The sequence below is a fragment of the Nipponia nippon genome, unplaced genomic scaffold (genome assembly GCF_047370975.1).
Source record: "Nipponia nippon isolate SJK-2023a ecotype South Korea unplaced genomic scaffold, ASM4737097v1 scaffold_7, whole genome shotgun sequence".
Taxonomy (NCBI): Eukaryota; Metazoa; Chordata; class Aves; order Pelecaniformes; family Threskiornithidae; genus Nipponia; species Nipponia nippon.
In genome coordinates, this window is record NW_028262391.1 from 36,053,682 (window position 1) to 36,073,806 (window position 20,125).

The 20,125-nt window shown below is 38.0% G+C and overlaps 2 protein-coding genes across 13 annotated transcripts in view; one reads left to right on the forward strand and one right to left on the reverse strand.

Annotated features, from left to right (window-relative positions):
* Window positions 1–11,493, reverse strand: part of FTO (FTO alpha-ketoglutarate dependent dioxygenase) — a 254,058-nt gene extending 242,565 nt beyond the window's left edge. For 5 of the 6 annotated variants that reach the window (XM_087739732.1, XM_087739731.1, XM_087739734.1 and 2 more), the window contains exon 1: window positions 11,333–11,493. In XM_087739732.1, the coding sequence (XP_087595858.1) occupies window positions 11,333–11,371 (39 nt within the window). In that variant the 5' untranslated portion in view covers window positions 11,372–11,493. The remainder of the gene's footprint in view (window positions 1–11,332) is intronic. The other variant, XM_087739733.1, reaches the window with a different exon arrangement.
* A 138-nt stretch (window positions 11,494–11,631) lies between these two features.
* RPGRIP1L (RPGRIP1 like) overlaps window positions 11,632–20,125 on the forward strand; it is an 85,368-nt gene continuing 76,874 nt past the window's right edge. For all 7 annotated transcript variants that reach the window (XM_087740137.1, XM_087740139.1, XM_087740141.1 and 4 more), the window contains exons 1-4: window positions 11,632–11,707; window positions 16,104–16,195; window positions 16,972–17,116; window positions 19,488–19,786. In XM_087740137.1, coding sequence (XP_087596263.1) covers window positions 16,111–16,195; window positions 16,972–17,116; window positions 19,488–19,786 — 529 coding nt within the window. In that variant the 5' untranslated portion in view covers window positions 11,632–11,707; window positions 16,104–16,110. The remainder of the gene's footprint in view (window positions 11,708–16,103; window positions 16,196–16,971; window positions 17,117–19,487; window positions 19,787–20,125) is intronic.

Below are 20,125 nucleotides of genomic sequence, written 5' to 3' on the forward strand. Positions count from 1 at the left end.
TTAAAGACCCTATTCACAAACTGCGCTTTGCAAACTAAACAGAAAATGAATTGTCATTATTTATGAGGAGTATGTTTGAATTGTGAAGCATAAAACCACTTGTCTGTCATGTACACAGAGAGACACACACAGCATAAACTCTTTAAGGCAGGAACTATATTCATATGTCCTATTGCACCAGTCATACTATCAACACTTTTTAAATCATAGATAATGATCAACCTACTGTCCTGATCACAATGAATGGCTTTCAGGAGGCCAGGATAAAATCATAATTCAACTTATTTTGGACTGAAGGACAAATTCCAAGGCTTTTCTACATAGGCAAGAGGGTCCTATCTATAGCAGAAATTATAAATTTGGGGAAAGCTGATCAACATCTTTTACACTCTATGACGATGGGAGAAAGAAAAAAAACATGCTTTAATTGTTAGAGGACTTGCTTGGTTACACATCCATTTTCCCCAGTTGCTTCCTCTCTTTCTGTCTTATAATGAGGTCCAAATCAATTCAGAAGCGCTTCTGTATTTGTCTGAGATTTCCAGATCTTAAATTCTGGGTGTCCTGACTTCACTCTTCATTGTTGAAGCGCATAATGCTACTGCACACATACTGCACTTCCCGACTCTGCCATCGTGAGCTGCAGAGCGTGCGCGTGCACACACACGCTAGCTATTTCAGGTAGTCAACCCCTGTCCAAATGAACTGGACTTACTGCACACACACCACTCAGTCACAAGGAGTGTATAGCTGACGCCTATCATACACTATCAATTTACTTATGATAATGAGAAAGTTAAAGTTTCTCCACGCTTTAATTTCCATTTGTAGAAGAGGGAAAAATACCTCCCTACTACAGAGATGTTTTGCGAGGATAAACTTAGGAAATAAGACGAGATGACAAGATATACTAAGGAGTCACAGGTAAGTACACTGTATAATGCAAATACTTCAGTAACATAAGACATTTTTAAAACAGTTCAGGGAAGGCTGACCAATATCTACAGTTTATTAGAACAGTCTAGGCTAGAACACCAGTAAGAACTCTGCTATATACTGTTATCAAGCACCACAACTTGCAACAGTCAAGTGATTATGAAAAGTTTTCTAAAGTATGAGTTCCTGCAGTCAGGAAACGTCATACAAGTTTCAACTCCTATTTGCAACAATACTGGAGAAAAACTCATGGAACAAAACTGGAAAATATGAATACTAATAATGCAAAGAAACCAAGAAGAACAACAAAGCTTTTTTTTTTTTTTTTAAACACTAGGAGAAGGCAACACTGGCCAGAGGAAAGACAAAACAAAATAAGAGCGAGAACCAAACTGTGTGTTAGATCTCCTGCTACATTACCTATTGGTTACTGTTATCTAAGGAGTGTGCAGTATATCATATAGATAGATATAATATAGAATACAAAATAGCTCTATTCCCAACTATACACAAATTCCCCATGACACATTCAAGCAAAACTGGTTAAAGAGGAAGGCGCCCAGGAATATGAGTTTTTACAAATGCAAGTAGAAGACTTTTGAAGTCTTCTATAGTGAAATACAAGGCTAGGAAATAAAAACACGGGCAGTACTCATAACCTGCTTTTATCTCATGCTTGTCTATGTATAAATGCTTTCCATAAGCACCTTCCATTGACCCAAGATTGATAGTGTCCATATGACTATATTGCAGGACTATTTTCCAGACACCAGCAACAGAAATTCAAAAAATGAAAGACAGTGCATACCAGAAGGCTTCCAAACTTGACAATGCAGAAGCTTAATAGCTTCTGTTTTAAGGAACAGGAGAAGTCTATGCAAACAAACATTTGTCCCCATACTTTTCCTCTTGAAAAGTTCAACTACCACCATCTTCATGAAGTTCAAAAAGAAACAAAACCACCAGTACAGTACTTTTTACATTTCGCATGGCAAAGGCAATAACCAGAGCACTGAACATCCATAAAAGATAACTGCTTACTGAACTAGTCATCACAGTAAAAAACCCAACCCAAACCAAAACAGTTTATCTTCCCTATTAACAAAGACATAAGGAGCCACACAACTGATTCAACCCATCTTATTCTAAAGGATTGACAAGGGAATGGCTGGAAAGCAGGGAATGGAACTGCCTTTTGATCTTGCCTCCTATCACATCAGTTCCATTACACTCAGCAAATACAAAGTCTGAAATAACAAATTTAGTATAAATTACCTTTTGGTTCCTACCTGGATAGAAGTCAGAAGTGGATTTTTTGAATTACTGTAGCTGCAGTACATAAAAAAATTTTTCTTCTAGATTTCAGAATAACCCCAGGCTTACAAAACCAGTTTCAAACTGATGTGAGCTTTGGTATAATTTCCAGTGCTTCTATATCGCATACTAAAATATGCCACTTACATGGTCTCAGAATACATAATTGAAATACTCTAAATTTATCTCACTGGAATACCTTTGCACAATTTTTCTACGTGTCTTGCAAAAGTGTTACGTTTGACAAATGTTCATTTTCTTTAAAAAAGTTTATTAGAAATTTCTATCTAAACCCCGACTCTAAATAAGCTTTCCAACCCAGAAAGATGGTCATTTCACTGTTGTTTATATGCACTATTTATGACGAAGGCCCCAAATAACTTTCTCCTACATAGTTTCTTTGGATTAAATAATTTGTTCTGTTTTCATTCTGTGATTAGGTACATACATATGCACCAGAGCACACTGTTCAATATTTTACCATCTGCAGTCACTTGCCATCACGTGATTTAGATACCAGACAATGAAGTATTTCCTTTGAGCACAAGAGCATCATTACCTGCTGCAATGACATCATTTACGTTAGAAGTAAATGTAGAGGAAAATCAGAAGAGAGTACAGCCAAATACAAATTGTTTCCAGATCTCTAAGCTGTTATTTAATTCATTTGTATGCCATCTTTAGTCAGTTCTTTCCAAATACAGATGTACATTTCAAGAGGCCTACCGCTTTGAGACAACAGTCAGATTTTTAAAAGCTTCTTGCCCAACTTGAGCGCACACTCAGTATCAATAGGATTGGCTTCTAAAGTCCCTTAAATGCTTGTGAAAATCCTATCTATTTCCATTCTAAGTTAAAAAAAAAAAAAATCTATTAAATGTGTATTTGAACGTGAATTTTAGCAGTTAAACTCTTTCAAGTATACATAAGGTGTATGATTCTGCAGAGCAGTAATAGCAATGTTTTCCAATCCCAAAGTTGCTTAAACTTACTGTTCAGAGTTTGGAGATGAAAACCTTATCTGATCTTTACCTCCATTTTTTTCCCCTAAAAGCATGTACAGTGTAACATTCATGACCTTTCACTGGCAAGATCCAGCACGTGAAATTTTTGCACTCAAATCAGAGGACACAGCATGCATCAGAAGTGGGAGGTTTTGCTTTAAGTAAAATCTTTTGCAATTATAGACTGGAGCCTCTCCGGCGAATTACAGGCAGAAGTTTGTAAGTTTAGTATCTGTACAGAAATATGCTAATCAGACCCTGAATTTAATATTATGGGATGTTTGATTTTAATACAATTTAAAATCTTAGAACAGAATCAGCAACATATTTTAATCACGTACCTTTTCAAGTATTCATGCATGAAGTACCAGTTGCCTGGGGGTTATGAAATAATACTAAAAACTTTATAATCATTCATTGATTTAGTTTTGAGCATAGTATATCATTTGAATCCAATGGGAACATAAAGAGCTATTTGCGAGGTCAACCACAGTACAGACAGAGGCTGACATGATATCGACGGCAAGGTGGAAAGAAATTGCCAAATACAGCAGATCAATACCTCGTTTCACTGTTACAGCCTTCTGGAGACATAAAATATATATCTTTACAGCTACGAAAATAATAATAATGAAAGTGGAAGATAAATGCTTCCCTCAAGGTAAACTATTTGATTAGCTGAGGGCAAAGGTGACAATAGCAGTTACACTGAAGTAACTTTACAGTCTTAAATAAAAATGGTGGGATGAGCAGCAGATAAAAGGGCAAAATGAAACTGAACAAGTTCTAGGAGATAAAGATGTAATTCTTTTAGAAAGCGGTGTAGTATTTGTACAAAAGCAAAAAACTGTTAAGCTAAACAAGGTAGAGCAGAGCTTCCTCCCATAGTAAGACTCCAGTAACTAAAAAAACTGTTTTGAAATTACAGCACTATCATCTTCTATCCAGAAGGCTTCAAAGATATGTTTAATCTGTCCCATACTTTAAATGCCAATAAATATTCACAACCATGTTTTGTACTTCACTAGTGAACCTAACAGAATACAGTAATACACTATAGTGCTTTTTAGTCTCAACTGAAGGGAAGAGGATCATCTGATATTTTGGATGCTCTTGGTCATTAAAGGTTAATTAAATAATCTAAGGAATGGATGAATTATTAAAAGCATGAGAGCCCAATACTGCTTCAGCCGAAGGCTGAGTAAGTTTGACCACCAACTGCACTGGGAACAGTAACAAGCTTTAGGCATTCACTATTTGGCCTGTCTAGTTTTCACTAACCTGGGTCAGATGAAACTGAATCCTACCTGCTGTAAAAGGAAAAAGTATAATAATTATTCATTAAATGCTTTCCAAATCTATAAATAAAAGTGAAAGTAGGCCCTGTACTGCACCTCCAGCAGGGACATTTTACTATAGCTTCATTTCAAAAATGCAGATTTCCATCTGAAACTTCTAAGATTGTAAGCTAAATTCACAATCAGAAGACCACAGTGTCTGGGTAACCTACATCTGAGACTACCTAGCTTTCTGAAATTGAATCACCTGCTAACAACTTCCAAATGATTTCTCTTCAGAAAGATGTTCATTCAAAACCAAAAATTAAATCCACGTGAAGTTTTATTTTCTACAGAAATCAGGAAGGATTTCCACAACATACTTTCCCTCAGTTTTTTGGGGTAAATTTAATTTTCCTGAATGCCACAAGCTATAGAAATATTTGAAAAAGAATGTAAACAATTATCATCACATTTTTAGACACTGCACATCTAACACTGGATTTGCAAATGATTGTTTTCTTTGTCTTAGTGTTGCTGTTTAAGAACATACTCATGTTTAATAACAGTCTTACTAAGACAACAGAAAACTTTAAAGTTCAGCTTACATTTGGCAGTGTAGCTTTCGGCTGAATAAGTGAACTCCAGATCATCACACAAGATGCTTTGCTGTACACATTTCTAGTCTGCTGTCTTGAAAATTATAGTAAAGAGGTTGTTGAATAGGGAAATTGGAATTAAGCAAGCAACATATGCTCTGTTCATACTCTTTATTAGAAGGAGGGTAAAAAAATTTAGTGTTCTGAGGCAGACAAGGAATCAAAATCCCTGTAAAGGTATTGGTACCCCAATACCTTTTAGGAAATGTGAAGTCTCTCTAAATGATACAAGTTGAATCAGTTATACTATGACAAAAAAAGAAAGCAGAGGGGTACTTAGGTAAATAAACAGGCTGTTCGTTTTGCCAAAGCAAAAATCTAATTGACACTACAAGAGAAAAAAATTCCTAAAAATGTACGGAACACTACCAGATTCTTTAAAATAAGCAGCCAGTTCCGCACTTTGTCCCACTTCTAGGAGACTTCTTGCCCCCCATAAGCTGGCAAGATACCAGTGGCTGTCATGTGGTAGGAGCCCATATTAATAAGACTAATGAAAGGTCAAGGTTAATGGAACCATTTCATGCAGCCATGTCCTACGAGGTATTGTGTACCTGTAACAGCTATTATACTTGTGGCATGCAATCAAGCCAAAATTTTAGTTGGCTAGAGGCTATACAAGTAACAGACATGAGCTTACAATCTTAACATACAATGCTATGAAAAAATAGATGAGGCAGAGGGGAGGAAAAAAGAAGAAAAAAAAAAAAAGGAGGAGGAGAAAAAAGAAAGAGGAGAAGCCTTCCAAAGAGTGCATATTTGGATATGGAATATGCACAGCTCCCACACCAGTGTCTCATGTAGTGGACCACGAGGATCAAAGTAAACTGAAGACCTTTAGACCCCTGGCATTTGACTTCTCTTACATTATTCTCATACGCAACAGCCTTACAGGCCACAATCAACAAAACATGAATTAGTGTTTTCAGTATCCATGCTCCTCACGTCCTTAGCTCCAAGATCTTAGAAGATTCTAATATATGAAGCATAGATCTGTTCTTATTTACAGCAAAAACAAGAGACTGAATGTAAAACAACATGTTTAATAAATCTGCAGAGCCTAAAGTACCAATATAATTCAGAGCAGCGAGATAGACACGCACTTCTTAATTAAGTGGGTGATGTCCTAGTTAAAACAAAAAGACAACCGTGGGCCATAGCTAAGATTAAGCACGCACTCTTGCAAAGGAAGCTCCTACTATTATCAGTATAAAGGCTTTAAATCACAAAAAATAAACCATCTAATAGTCTGTATTCAATAGTAAGTAGAAAGTCAGGACACAGACTGATTTGGATTAACACATTTTCAGTCATAACAAGTAATTTTACAGAGGATTAGTATCTTGATGGTCTGATCAATACTAGGCACTGCTGCTATTACAGATGAAGAGAAAATTACCCCTCTAGTAATAAAGTGTGTATGTCTTGGTTCTCCTTCATTTGCTGAGTCCATTACTGTAATGGTTCCAGCATTAGCAGCTGAGGCAATTTAAGCAGCAGGAATGTGATGAATTTAAAAGCAAGGAACATTTGCCACTCATTCTTTCTTGTATTTTATTCTGCATATGCAAGGCTTCTACCTGACCATTTCCAATATACAAATCATGTGCTATGTGACTATCAACCCTATTTCTTAATTATTGTCTCATTAATAATGGGAAGGGCCAATAATGTGATTACCACAAAAATTGCTACTGGCATATTGGCTGCTGATTCTGCTAAAACCTGCACACCATTTACCTAAGCAGAAATATGACATGACAAGAAGCTCATTTAACTGCATCTAAGCTGTTTCATTAACTTTAATTTTCCTGAATACAACTTCTAAAAGAATCTATTTAATCTGTCAATTAGAAAATTTTGTATGTTTTTGTATCTTAAGAGGCAGAACAATAACAGGAAACAGGAAATTAATGCAATATTTGAAAAAACTATGATAAGACAATGTTAAAGTTTATATATTTTGTTGTGTGGTATGCGTGGACATTTTTCAGCATTAATCCTAAAATCATTCCCCTGCTCTTCAGTGCTCTGAGAATACTTGCCTATTTTTCCCTGAGTATTAATATGTTGAAGCAATCTATTTTTATCTTGTAAATATATGTTATTTTCCAGCCAGCAAAAATAAGGATGATGCAGGAAATAAGACTTTTCATTGACATCTCAGCCAGAACATTGTATATTCCCTTTTCCTCCTTGTAAATAAAATACATGCAAAGCTTTGTGTTATTTAAAGCTTTATATTTCCTTGCCACTTTGTCTAACATGTCTCACAAATGTGAAATTGCACATGAATATCTTTGTAAAAGCCCTTGTGAATATTCAGATATGTGCATATTGATGCATTTATTATTTGTATAGCAATAACTTTATTGGATTGGGGTCCCAGCTGTGCTGGGAGCTGTACAAACATAACAGTAATGTCTGTGGAATACATTCTCCGTAGTCAGTTCTGGTTTCACAGTAATGTGAATTAGCATAAACAGCTACATAAGGTAATTGTGAACTGGGCTTAGCGGTCTATTCCGTCAATGGAATCCTTTTAAAGTAAAAGAAAATAATACTCCAGACTAGCTGAGCATCTTCTCTTTCACACAGTAATGACATAGGGTCTTAATATGCAAAGGGTGGCAAGAGGAAGCATATAAAGGTAGCTAATAGAACTTGGCATCTGTCACACTGAAGCTTACTTAAAAAACAAACAAACAAAAAAAAAAAAACCCAAACACTTTGACTAAGTGCTGAGAAGTCTTACATTAAAGATGAACTTTAACTAACCTGTGAATATTAATCAAGATAATAAACATTCTAAAAGCAAAACAGCTTTCTTCCCAAATTTAAAAGGAGAAAATAGTCTAAGTAGACTACAAAATGAGAGTTTTATGTTTGGTTTTACTTTATGTAGTACCTTTTCTTCACCCAGCAAAAGAAAGTTTACTGCAAGCTGATGAAAACTCTGACCAACGGTGTATAGAAAAAAGAAATAACTATAAACTGTAATAATTAAAACTGAATTTTAAGTTAAAACAAACAAACACACACACACACAAATGAAACACACCCCCAGTGGACGGTTTCATTAAAATGCCTTTCCAGCTAACGAGCAACATCTACTCTAACAGCTCTGGTTTTATGCACAGAAGTAATATCTGCTATGGGGAAGACCAGACAAGTTGATGGCATGCAACAGCTCTACAGGTGTCTTTAGAAACTTAAGAATAATCAAGTTTTGCTGTCCACTTAAGATTCACAGAAATATTCCACAAGGCACTAACAACCCCAACTTGGTGTTTAGGACAGCTGAGTAATTAACTTTTGGCTATTGTTTCGCAACTTTTTTGAGACCCTCTTCCCAGGAATGAATTTGCGTCCTCCTCCTCTTAGGCTTGGAACACCAAATACTAGCATGAATAATTTCATTTCTGCTACACGCTCCATCTTACTCAATCCAATTGAGTGATCTGCAAAGTGGAAATTGCTGTATGACAGCAATGCACTCTAAAGAATTTCTACCACATGTACTTGGAACAGAAGTGTTCTTCTATAACAGCATAAATCAAAACTTGCTATACATACTTGCTATATATATAAAATTTGAGAGAGACAGAGAACAGCTTATCACATATAAGAAACATACTGCATAATTACAAAGCAAGAGCCAATCACTGGGCTTCTGATAGATAGCATTTAACTGCACACAATTATGTCAAAACAAGAACTTTTGTTCAGGATTTAATTCTCCAGAACAGAGACGTTGCCAGGAGATACATAATCCAAACCAGCTTCTCTATCCAACCACTTCCCTCTCATTAGTAGGCCTCATAAATCTTACTCTCCAGAAGAGGTCGGGTTAACCTCACTAATATTTGGTTTGCGATGAAATATTTTGATCAGGACCTAAATGGAAGTCTTGGCAGAACTACTACAATAAATACACACTTCCTTTGCCTCCAACATTTCTTAGGTGAGCAACATAAGCAAACAATGGCTAAACCTAGGGACTGCAGAGTGAACTGGCATAGTGCCAGGAGCCCCAAGATTACATTTCTAATTAAATTGTATGAAATACCAGTATGAGGATGCTCCCATGAAAAGAAAGCATACATTTCTTCTTGTGTAACCCCTCCTCTTCACATTGCTGCCTGCTCCATTGGCATCCTTTATTCTAAGATGTTCTACAGGCTCTTTTTGTTTCACTTTCAATATACTCAAAGCTTCTCTGAAGCAGTACCCAACTTACAACATCCCCCTAAGGCATCCTATAAGCATTCACACCTTTAAATTCTCTATAAGGATCTCTTCTTAATTTTCATCCTTCTCTGTTTGTGCACCTAAAACATCTAGGTGTGTCTAAGGCAGTACTCTTTCACTCTAGCTTCCTTGAGTTTTTCTTATACATTGCTCCTCTGATACCTCTTCAAGTGCCTTGTCCTCCTACAACCTTTGCCAGTGTATTTCACAGTTCCATCCTCTTATTCCTTCACACATATTCTTGAGTGATTATCTTATCAATAGCAACTATTCTCCAAATGCAAATGATTCCCAAATATGCTTGAGATATATTGCAAAGACAAAAGCCCTTGGACAGATAGCATAAATGTACAGCCTAAAAATGGTACGGGTTGGCTTTTTTTTCTGCAACGTAATTAGATTGGATTGGATGGGACAGCTTACATCTGGATGTGTTTTCACATATATAGAAAGAGCAGAACACGAACAAAACACTGAAGTTTCTGCTATCCCTCATCTCTGAAGGACAGTAAGACTAATTACAAAATAACCAGGTTGGCCTTAAAGAGTTGTTAAGAATCTTACTACTGTGAACAGGCATTAAAATTATTTTGCTATTAATATATTTAGTTGCAAACTTAGGTCAGACCTTTTACCTGCCCCTATAATGAAATAACTTTTAATGCTAAAGAGTAAATTAATAGCAATACCAAAACCAGTATGTTCTGTAAGCAAAGACAGGTGAACCAGATTACCATCTTAGAAAGCTTTTTCTAAATTTACGGTGAATTAGCCTTCTTTTAACATCACTAAAACCAGCATTATGCTTTTAAAGAAGTAACTTACTGCTTCGCTGTACTACTATTTTGTAAACAAAATCAGCAGAGGTACAACAACCATCAACAGTTGCAGTCAAATATTGTACAACGTGGTAGAAACAAGCCCTTCAAAGGCACCTGAAACAGCAAAACATTCAGCAATGCTGTTTGCTTATACAAACAGTGTAATTACTTCTAATTACAAGCAAGCATGTAACAGCATTGCATCTAAACACATTATCAAGAAAAAAATTATTTAAAATGTTTATTTAGGTTAGGCTTAGGGTGGAGCAAGAGTACTTTTAAATTTGAAAATAAAAGTGCAGTTACATAACGCATCATCTCACTGAGAACGTACTGACAAACCCAAACATGCATTTACTTCTACGATTTTCTCATATAACACTGCAGAACTCCCTTTTAAATTAAAATACCCAAGCCCAGATGGTAAAGAAACTTTATTATTAGCTACTGTTAAAGCTGTACTCGGTTCCCCTCTTTAAAGGGAACAGGGAATCCTGAGATTCCCAAGTCCACTGGGGCACCACGGCTAACCGGCCCGGCGGCAGGCGGACCGCGGCCGGGCCAGGGCTCCCACCAGCCCTCACGCACCGGCCTCGCAGCCCCCCGCAGGCCCCATCCCCGGGGGCACGGGGATCACTTCGCACACAGGGCACGCTTAACCAAAGCGACCCGAGCGCCTGGGCCGTGCCCTGCCGGGGCTCCGGCCCGGGGAGGAGCCGCCGTCGGCCGCTCGAAGCCGCTGCAGAGGCTCGGGGAAGAGACGACCGCCGCCCGCGCTCGCAGCAGCGGTCCCTCAGGCGGCGCAGGCAGGCGGCCGCCGGCGGCCCCCGACTGTGTAACCGGGACAGGTAGCTCGGTGCTTGGGCTGCTTCCCTTTCACAATAAACTTCACGGCGGCCTCGGAGTCCCCTCACACGGGGCTCCCGCTCCCGCACTGGAGCTGCCGGAGCTCAGGCGGGCTCGCTTTGCCCCTTGCAGCCCCACACGCCGCGCAGCTGCCGCGAGGAAGAGAGCTCGCCATGGGCACACTCCTCAGGGCTGCAGGGGAGCAGGAAGCAAAGAGAAGGTACCTTCAGTTCTTTCTCCCGCTCCCCTGCTCTCCTCTTCATGGTGCCGCCTCAGCCAGCCGCCCGCCCGAAGCAGCAGGCGGCGGGAACCGTCCTCCCCCAGCTGCTCCGAGCAGCTCCCGCCGGCACCCGCCTGACACGCTGCTACTGGGGTGACTACAACTCCCGGCACGCACCGCGGCACGGAGGCGGGAAGCAGGTGGTGAACAGGCGCTGCAGTCCCCCGCGTAACGCGCAGGCGGTGCGCGGCCCCTCACCGAACTACAACTCCCAGCAGGCAGCGGGGACCCGCGGTCCCCGGAAGTGGAAGGGTTTGGTTAGCAACGGAGGCAGTTGCTAACAGAACGCTGAGAGAAGACATAGGGCTGGCAGGGAGCTGTGAGTACGGGGGAAGGTTTTCCCCCTCTGGGGCACGGCGGGAGGAGTACAGCCACACTGGAGCTACTCGGGGGGGGTGGTGCCGTGTCCCGAAGCGGGGGTGTCGCCGAGGAGCGGGGCTGGCGGGGGTCGGTGCTCTCCCGCTGCGCTCCTGAAGCGGTTGTTTCAGACCTGCGAGGCTCCCTCGCTCGCAGCTTAGTGCCCGTGGGGAAAAGGCAGGGTGCCTCACCGTTTGTTAAAAGTAGCCCTACAGCCCTCCTCAGTTGTGGTCTCTGTTATGTGTGTAAAAAGGCTGCTGGACTCCAGCGGGAGCTGTGTTCCTGTGCCCGAGGGCGGGAAAAAAAGGGGAGTGGAGGCGTTCCTTCGTGAGGCAAACGCTACCTTTCCTCCTTGCCCCCTCCGGTCGTGTAAGTTGTTGTCAGAACTGACGGAGCGGAGGAAAAATTTGGAAAGCCCTCGTAAAATACGTTGAAGGCAAGACAGGGTTGTTTTGATTTTTCTGTGTTGCAGTAGGACTTGCAGGTCTGAGAGATGTTTCTTCCCTCAGACTACAGCAGGATGTGGTGATCTCCTTTCCTAATATCTTCCATATCGTCTCTCTTTTTTTTTTCTTTTCCACCTCCTAAACCTCACAGCGCTGCAACAGATGATGTTTGAAAGATGATATGTGTGTATACTCCTACCAAGTAATAAATGAGATTATTTTAGATGACAAGCCCAATAGAGTGCAAACATTTATCTTTAAGGAATCAATAGAGGAAGAATGTAGGCTGGAAATACTTTGTGATAGGCTAAGATAGGTGGGTGGTCTGTCTCGCCTCCTTTTTTTTTCCTTTTTTTTTTTTTTTTTTTCTTTCTTTCTTCTTCTTCCCTCTACCAGAAAAGCATGATCTTGGCCATGGCCAAGACTCATGAAATTCTAAATCCATGTTGAAACAGTTAAGTAAGTGTCATAATTCTTAGGATTTCACTAGAAACTGTACCTTCTGGCCCCACTGGCTGAGAACTTTTGGAAATTTAAATAATCCCTCCTCAGTTTTGCTACATTTGAATGATGTTGGGAGAACAGTACACTTCTGTGAGTTATATAAGAATTCAGACCTAAAGCATGAGCTTTGATACTTAACTTTCAGTATTCATGCTCATTACTGTCTAGTCTTGCATAACTGCAAACTTGTGTGCAGTTTTTTGTAGTAATTTGTCAGATACAGGTGGTGATAGCACCAGTTTTGTAAGTAGTGCAGTGTATAAGAAAGTTACAGTTTCTTTAACTTCAGTAACTATATTTAAAATACTTGCTTATACCAAACTCGAAATTCTTATAGGTTAATCCCAGAGATATCAAAAATTTTCCTCTCTTTGTATGTGAAGTTCTTTTTCCTTATTTTTTAGGAACAAGAAGTGCCAAAGTGACTGTAGCTTAACCTTTCTTGGAAATAAAAACTGTTTTAAGTTGTTGAGGTTCTGCATGGCATGTGGATCTGTCCAGATGCAAATACAAATTTATCTCTCTTTTGCTTTATTATGCTTTATTTTAGGAAATGGTGGACTCTTAAGTACAATCACTTTTGTAGCAGTGTTGCTGTACAATTTTGTCAGATTTAATCGCTTTGGAAATGCTTTCCAAAGAAGTAATATGGAACTCTGTGGAGAAATCTCGTATGCTTTTAGAAATAATGCTGGAACTGTTGACTGCAAGGAAAGTAATTTTGTTTAAGTGTTTGTGATTGACACTGAGGTAATATTCAAAAAGTAACTGTAACATATGTTAAGGCATGATTTGCTGTTTGAAGTGTCCTTTCTCAGAGAAGCAGCATAAACGATGGTTGTTAGTGATTATTAAAGGTTACTAATGAGGCAAATAAATTGCCAGGCCAAATTCTAAATCTGTGATTATATTTTGCCTCCCTAAAACCAGGAGGCAGGTTTGTACTATTTCTGTCTAAAAACACTCTTTTTCATAAGAACAGTTAATTTGTTTTTTTTCTTTTCCTGTGGCCCAGGACAGAAAAGAAAGCTGAATACTTAATTTCCATCACTTTGTAATGAAAATAAGACAACTAATTCTTCCTTTTACTTTTGAAAATTTCATCTTTCTAAGTTTTTGGGACTTGAGATTTGTAGCAGCTTTATTTTGTCACTTGTCTTCAAGTCATGTCACGTTGCCAGTAAGAACTGACTTTCATGTACATCCCTGCTATGTTTGTTTACTTACAACGTAAATATTTCTGTCTTTTTGCTGCAGCCAGTAATGGATAACTACTGACAAGGGGGTTTTGTTTGTTTATTTGAGGGACAAGCATGTGTTGTTTTGTCTTTGTTTTGTAAATGAGTGGATTTCTTTCATACTGAAAATAACAGGTAGGTAACCATAGCAAAGTTTCTTTAGCAAGTTGCAGATAGTGAAAAACAGTAACATTTACCTGTGCCTGTTGTTGTGCTAGAGTTTTTGAAGCTTGATTTTGATAGATCACAAACATTGTGGAGTTGTGCTGATTAAAATATTTGTTTACCTCTTGACGTCTCTGAAATTTGCCAAAAAAACCCTGTCATTTTTGATTTGTGAAGGCTAAGACAACCACATTCTAGAAGGACCTATAATGGTAGCATCTTCTCCTTGCTACCATCGTGAACCAAATTTGGATTGATCATCTAGAGGTAAAAGTTTCTGTTCCACTTTAATCTCAGTTGCTGCAGTGATATTGATACAGTGACATATAGAATCATAGAATGCTTTGGGATGGAAGCGACCTTTAGAAGTCATCTAGTCCATCCCCCCTGCAATTGGCAGGGACATCTACAACTAGATCAGGTTGCTAAATATAATAATGACTGCAGTAATGAACCTAGACCTGAGTGAAGTCAATGACTGCAGATAGCACTAATTTAACAAACTAAAAAAAGTTTTGAGGGATTTCTGTGAAAAGCACAAAAAGAGCTGAGAACACTGAGGATCTGGATTCCAGTTGATAGGTATTTGTCATTAGAATTGTGCCATTGGTTACAATGGCTGCATGCCATGGACCTGAACATCCCGAAGTATTATTCTCCGTTTCTGTGACTGACACCATTGAAATTGTAACCTTATTGTTAATCTGCAAGTGTAGATCATTTCAGGCATTTCAAAAGTCATGACAAGGAAACATTTGTTCTACATAAAAGAAAAACGTGTTCAGGTTGTTATAAACAGTGAAAGCTGGAAGTAATACTTAATCCTAAATTTTAATGATGAAAAAACAAAAAGGTTGAAAACAAGATTGACTTGTTGGAAACTAAACTTCCGTTAATCCTTTTCATTCCTTTTGGACAAAGCCATAAGCAGACTTGTTTAGGATGGAAGACTTTACTGGTAGAAGAAAGGCATATCTTTAGCAGCAGTTCTGATTATGATAGAATTAACAGATACTTCGTGGAATGTCTGTGGGTTATACAGTGTCACTTTTGTCCTCTGATGCAGGTGTTTCGTAACATCACTGTTAATTTCCCAGTGCTTTCCTGGGTATTTTTGCATTCAGTAAGGATTTATATTACCTGAAGAGTGTAACAATAGGGGGAAAAAAGACTGTCCAACGGACTTCATGTCTCTCTTTTCATGCTATTCAGCCTTACTTGACTCTATGGCCAACATCTAATTTTCTGCACTGGAAGAGAAGAAACAGTAGTTGTTAACAAGTATCTTCATATATTATACTGAAACAAATGTACTACTTTCTCACATTAATACTTTCCTAATCTCACTTTGTCATGTAGCTAAGTTTTCTGTTGCCTCAAGAAAGAAATGTGTTCAGATTTATGAGAATCATTCATAGGAGAATCTCTATCTTAGAAAGTAATTTCTCTTATGACAATGATTGAAAGAAGACTAAGAGAATGGTAGGCAACACTGAAATGACTTCATAACCCCCAGCACCTCTCTTTCAAAAAGTCCCATTCAAAATGTGGAAGATTGCATTACTCATCTACCCGTTGATGCCTTAAGCTTTGACCTGTCTTCAAATGAACAAACAAACAATTAAAAAAAACCCACCCCCCACAGCTCCCCTCCCCCCCCGCACTTAGAAATATGGCCTTAGCCCAAAGATTGCTGAAGACAACAGAATTAGAACTTAAAAAAGCTAATTCTACATATATTAAATAGAATTGGAGCTATTGCATACAAAGAAGCCATATTTTGTCCACGGATTAAAACTGGCATAATGTTAAGCTTGAAAGTTTAGATTGTCCTCTGAGCAATATCATTGAGATAGCAGCATTCACAGTAATGTACAAGTCTGTCATTTTAGTGAATCTGTCAGTACTTTTTCCTTCATTTTATATGATGTATTGTAGTTCATTCTAGTCTCGCAGTTTAAGTTGCAGATGGAGAAGAATTTCATTTGAATTTTGTTATCCGTAGATAAGCCATGTCTGTTCCAGCAGACGAAACTGTGGGGGACCTGCCTGTGAGAGATGTAGGTCTAACTCTAACTGGAACTGGAGGATTACAAGGTTTGTACCAGCTGCTATTTATTAAAGTTACAGACTTTGATCAGTGGCTTCTTTAGTTTCTTTCTAAAAATGTTTCTGACATTCCCACTCACAAAATTAAGTTCAAATACCATTCAAAATCTGGGTTAAATTCTGAAACATACTATGACCCATTCTGTGTTCATGTTTCTTTTTATAAGAGGGGAGTTGCTGTGAGATGCTGAAAACTGGAAATCTCATTGAGCTGTAACATTCATCCTTCCAGAAGAAAAGAGGACTTTTTTGCTGAATTGTGGACAAAACCAGACCCATTTAACAAAATGGGAACCAAAAGTACTATGCAATTCTGATGTTATTCAGCTCCTATTAGAATGGAACTACTGGGCTTAGTCTTGTATCTGGGTAAATTTATAGAATTATGAGTTAATCTTTTCAAGCTTCAGGGGAGTACGTTAACTTTGAAACAGATTAGAAAGCATCTCTGTGGTAATGATAATCTTATTTAGGTAGCATGTTTGACAGTACCTTCTTACTTGCTAAAATATTTCCTTTGTTTTGTCTAGTAGGTAATCAGTTTGGTGTATCATTTGAATTACTTTTTTTGTCTGTATGAGGGAGGAAAAAGGGAGTGATTAATATGCCAATACATCAGAAAAAAATAATCAACAGACTCATACAAGTGTAAAATATCAAATTACTTGAAAACTTTTTTTTCAGTATTTCAAAATGAGTTAGACTTTGGATTGCATATTGTTGAATGTATTGAAGATAATTTAAAGTTGTCTTGGTTTGGCTAGAATCATCAACTACACAGAATGTAAAAGCTCGACAAGCTGTATCACGCATCAGTCGAGAGGAACTAGAAGACAGATTTCTTCGTTTACGTGATGAGAACATCTTACTCAAACAGCATGCAAATAAGCAAGAGGAGAAGATTAAAAGGTACAGGTATTAATGTTTTTATTTTAGCTCACAATAACATTTTTGCCCTTTAAAGCATTATCAGCAAATTAAAAAGTGTGCAGATTTCTCTCAGAGCACTTTTTAAAGCAGTAGCAAAAATCACTAATAGGAATTAATTTTTGTATTGATTTCTCATTGTCTCTGTGATATGTGGGATATTTTTTGCAGTGGACAGTATTAGATCTCCATGTAGAGAGGTACACCGCTATCCACCACTTTGGAGTTGATACCTTGGGTTCCTAGCTATACTGTCTGAGTACAAATATAACAGGTATTCTGGGAACTGAAGAAGAGGCTATAGAAGCCTAATTATTCATCAGGAATTTCATCCTAGAATCAAAATGGCCTATACAGAGAGATTCTGCCCCTTTTGTTGTCCTTCTCTGTCCTCCAAGAAGTTGACTTAGTATCTAGCCTTTTATCGTCTAGTTAACCCTAAAATATCTTTATAATTATGATCAGCTCTCCTTTATTCAGGGTAATAGATAACTTCATTGCAGAAGTCCCAAGTAGCATGGGGAGCACAGTACCCAGCGTACCTAAACATATGCAAGCAACTTTAAGCTTATTATTAAACTTAGTACTGTGCTGGCAAACCAATCTGGACTCAGCGAAACTGTTCATGGTATTACTATATTCCAGGAGGTCTAATTAATCCAAAAGCACTGTGTCTGTGTGTTCACATTGTGCTGTACTTTAGCTAATAAAATCTTGCTGCATCTAAGCTAGCTTCTGGTTAGAAGCTAAACAATTCATGCAAGGGCATCCAAAGATACTGCCTCTGTAGATGGGACTATTTCATACTTTTCTAAAGTCCAAAACATTCTTTCCTTTTGACTCAGTGTTCAGTGAGTCAGGGTCAAATTGACCAGCATGACATAACTTCCATCTTTCCTGTCAGGCTACTGTCAAATACAAGATGGTGGAACAAATGAATTGTTTGCTTATTCCAAATGGCATTTCCTGTGTTTCTGTTAAATGATTTATCAGATGCACTCATCACCCGCTTAGGTAAAATTACACAAAATGTCCAAATTGGAATACCTGAATTAATATTTTAAGGCACAGAAAATATAAAATACAGTGTTGGTCTAGATTGCCAGAGAAAAATCTTAACTCCTCAAGCTAAATTTCTTTCCCAGCATCCCTCGTGCCAAAACGCTTGTAACTAAAAGTTTGGAATGAATTTGCGGTAGAAGTACATTGAAAAAAAAAAAAAAATCAAACCAAATAAACAGCCAACCTGCTTATAGGCAAGTAACATTCTGTGACATCCTAAAGTTATTACAGATTTTTTTTGTTTCACTTTTGTTCTTTTAAGTAGAAGCTTCTGTCCACAAGTATACAAAAATAAAACAAGCCCCTTTAAACAAATGAAGTGTGTCCTTACTTTCAGTTTTCTTTCTGGGCCTGCAAAAATAGATTCCCTGTAAACTAGATACAGGTCTTGAAGATGTGCGACCAATTTTGTAAAGTCTTGAACTTGTCTCTCTCATCAAAGCCACCTTTTCTTTCTTTCTATGCCAAGTTTTTTCCATTCACTGCTGGGTATGTTTTCTGTTCTTGTATATTACATCACCTCCATGTGCCCTCTCTGCCTTTTGTTCTAGCTTACCAATGTTTATCAAAACTAAAGGAAATCAAAGGTACAACTTTTGAGATGCCAAAAGCAAAATTTGTATCCTTTTAAAGATAGATGAAAACCATACCCTCTGTATCTAATTATATTCTTCAGCTAACCGTTCCTTCTCTGAAGCACATTGGTAATATTTACCAAGTATAAAATTGAGTATGCTAATGAGAACTATTAAGTCGCTTTTTCCGGAGTACCTTCTTAAATATCTCCACCTATAAGTTTTAGCCACTTTAGAGCTGAAAAATATATTTAAATCCTAAAATACTAGAAATGATATATCATTGGAATGTGGCATATTATTAGCATTCTTTCCATAGTTGAATGTTTTGTGGAATTGTAGCTTTTATAGTTTGCCCCACCACATCCCAAATCTGTAACTTTACTTAACAGCATGCAGAGGTTCCTATATAAGGTCATGCGTTAAAAATTACATTTAAGCAGCATATGGAGTAAATATGTGTCCTCCTTTTACTAACCTTAAATGATAAGCCTTAGGAAACTGTTATTTGTCAGTGCTATAAAGCAGATTGCTGCACAGTGGTTTCAATTATCTTCAAAGAGTTCTTCACAGGCAGTAATAGTTATATCAAAACCTGAAATTTATTATTCAGGTTCTATGCTGAAGTCTTCACAGTGATTATGTTCCTTTCAACAGAATGCTTTTTATGCTGACTTTTCACATTCTTTTTCATCTTTTTTTATTATTTTCCCCAGAATGGCCACCAAGTTAATACGGCTTGTTAATGATAAAAAAAGGTCTGAACAGGTTGGTGGCGGCCCCAAGCGGCTGGGTCAGGCTGTGGAGCTGGAAGAAATGATTGAGCATTTGCAAGAGAGAGTTCGTGAGCTTGAGAAACAAAACGAGAGCCTCCGCAGCAAACTCATTTCAACTAAACAGCAGCTCCAGATTCAAGGCCATAGGCCTTGTCCGTACAGCTATGTTCAATCTCGTATTAACACTGGTCTCAAAAAAGTGAGTGAAGCTGCTGGCATGCCGGAGCACGCAAAGAAAGGTATAATTCACCTTTATTAAAAATAGGGGTTTATATAGGTACTACTAATTATTGCTTCGCCGTAGCAAGTACATACTCTTTTCTGTTCATCAGTGGGCAATACTACCTGTAGGCAGAAAGATTGTTCTTCCTCCTTTTTCTTGTATTTATTTACAGCATTCATGATAACTTGTTTGCCTTTGAAGTCCTTATTTTGAGAATCCACAGTGGTAGGGGTAAAACAAAAGTACAGATTTGAAAATAAAGTAGTTATCAAGCAAGTTTTCTAATAGTTAAAATCATGGGACTTTCTTAATATAACTTCTCTACATGTTAAAGGCTTATAAAAGAAGTATATGA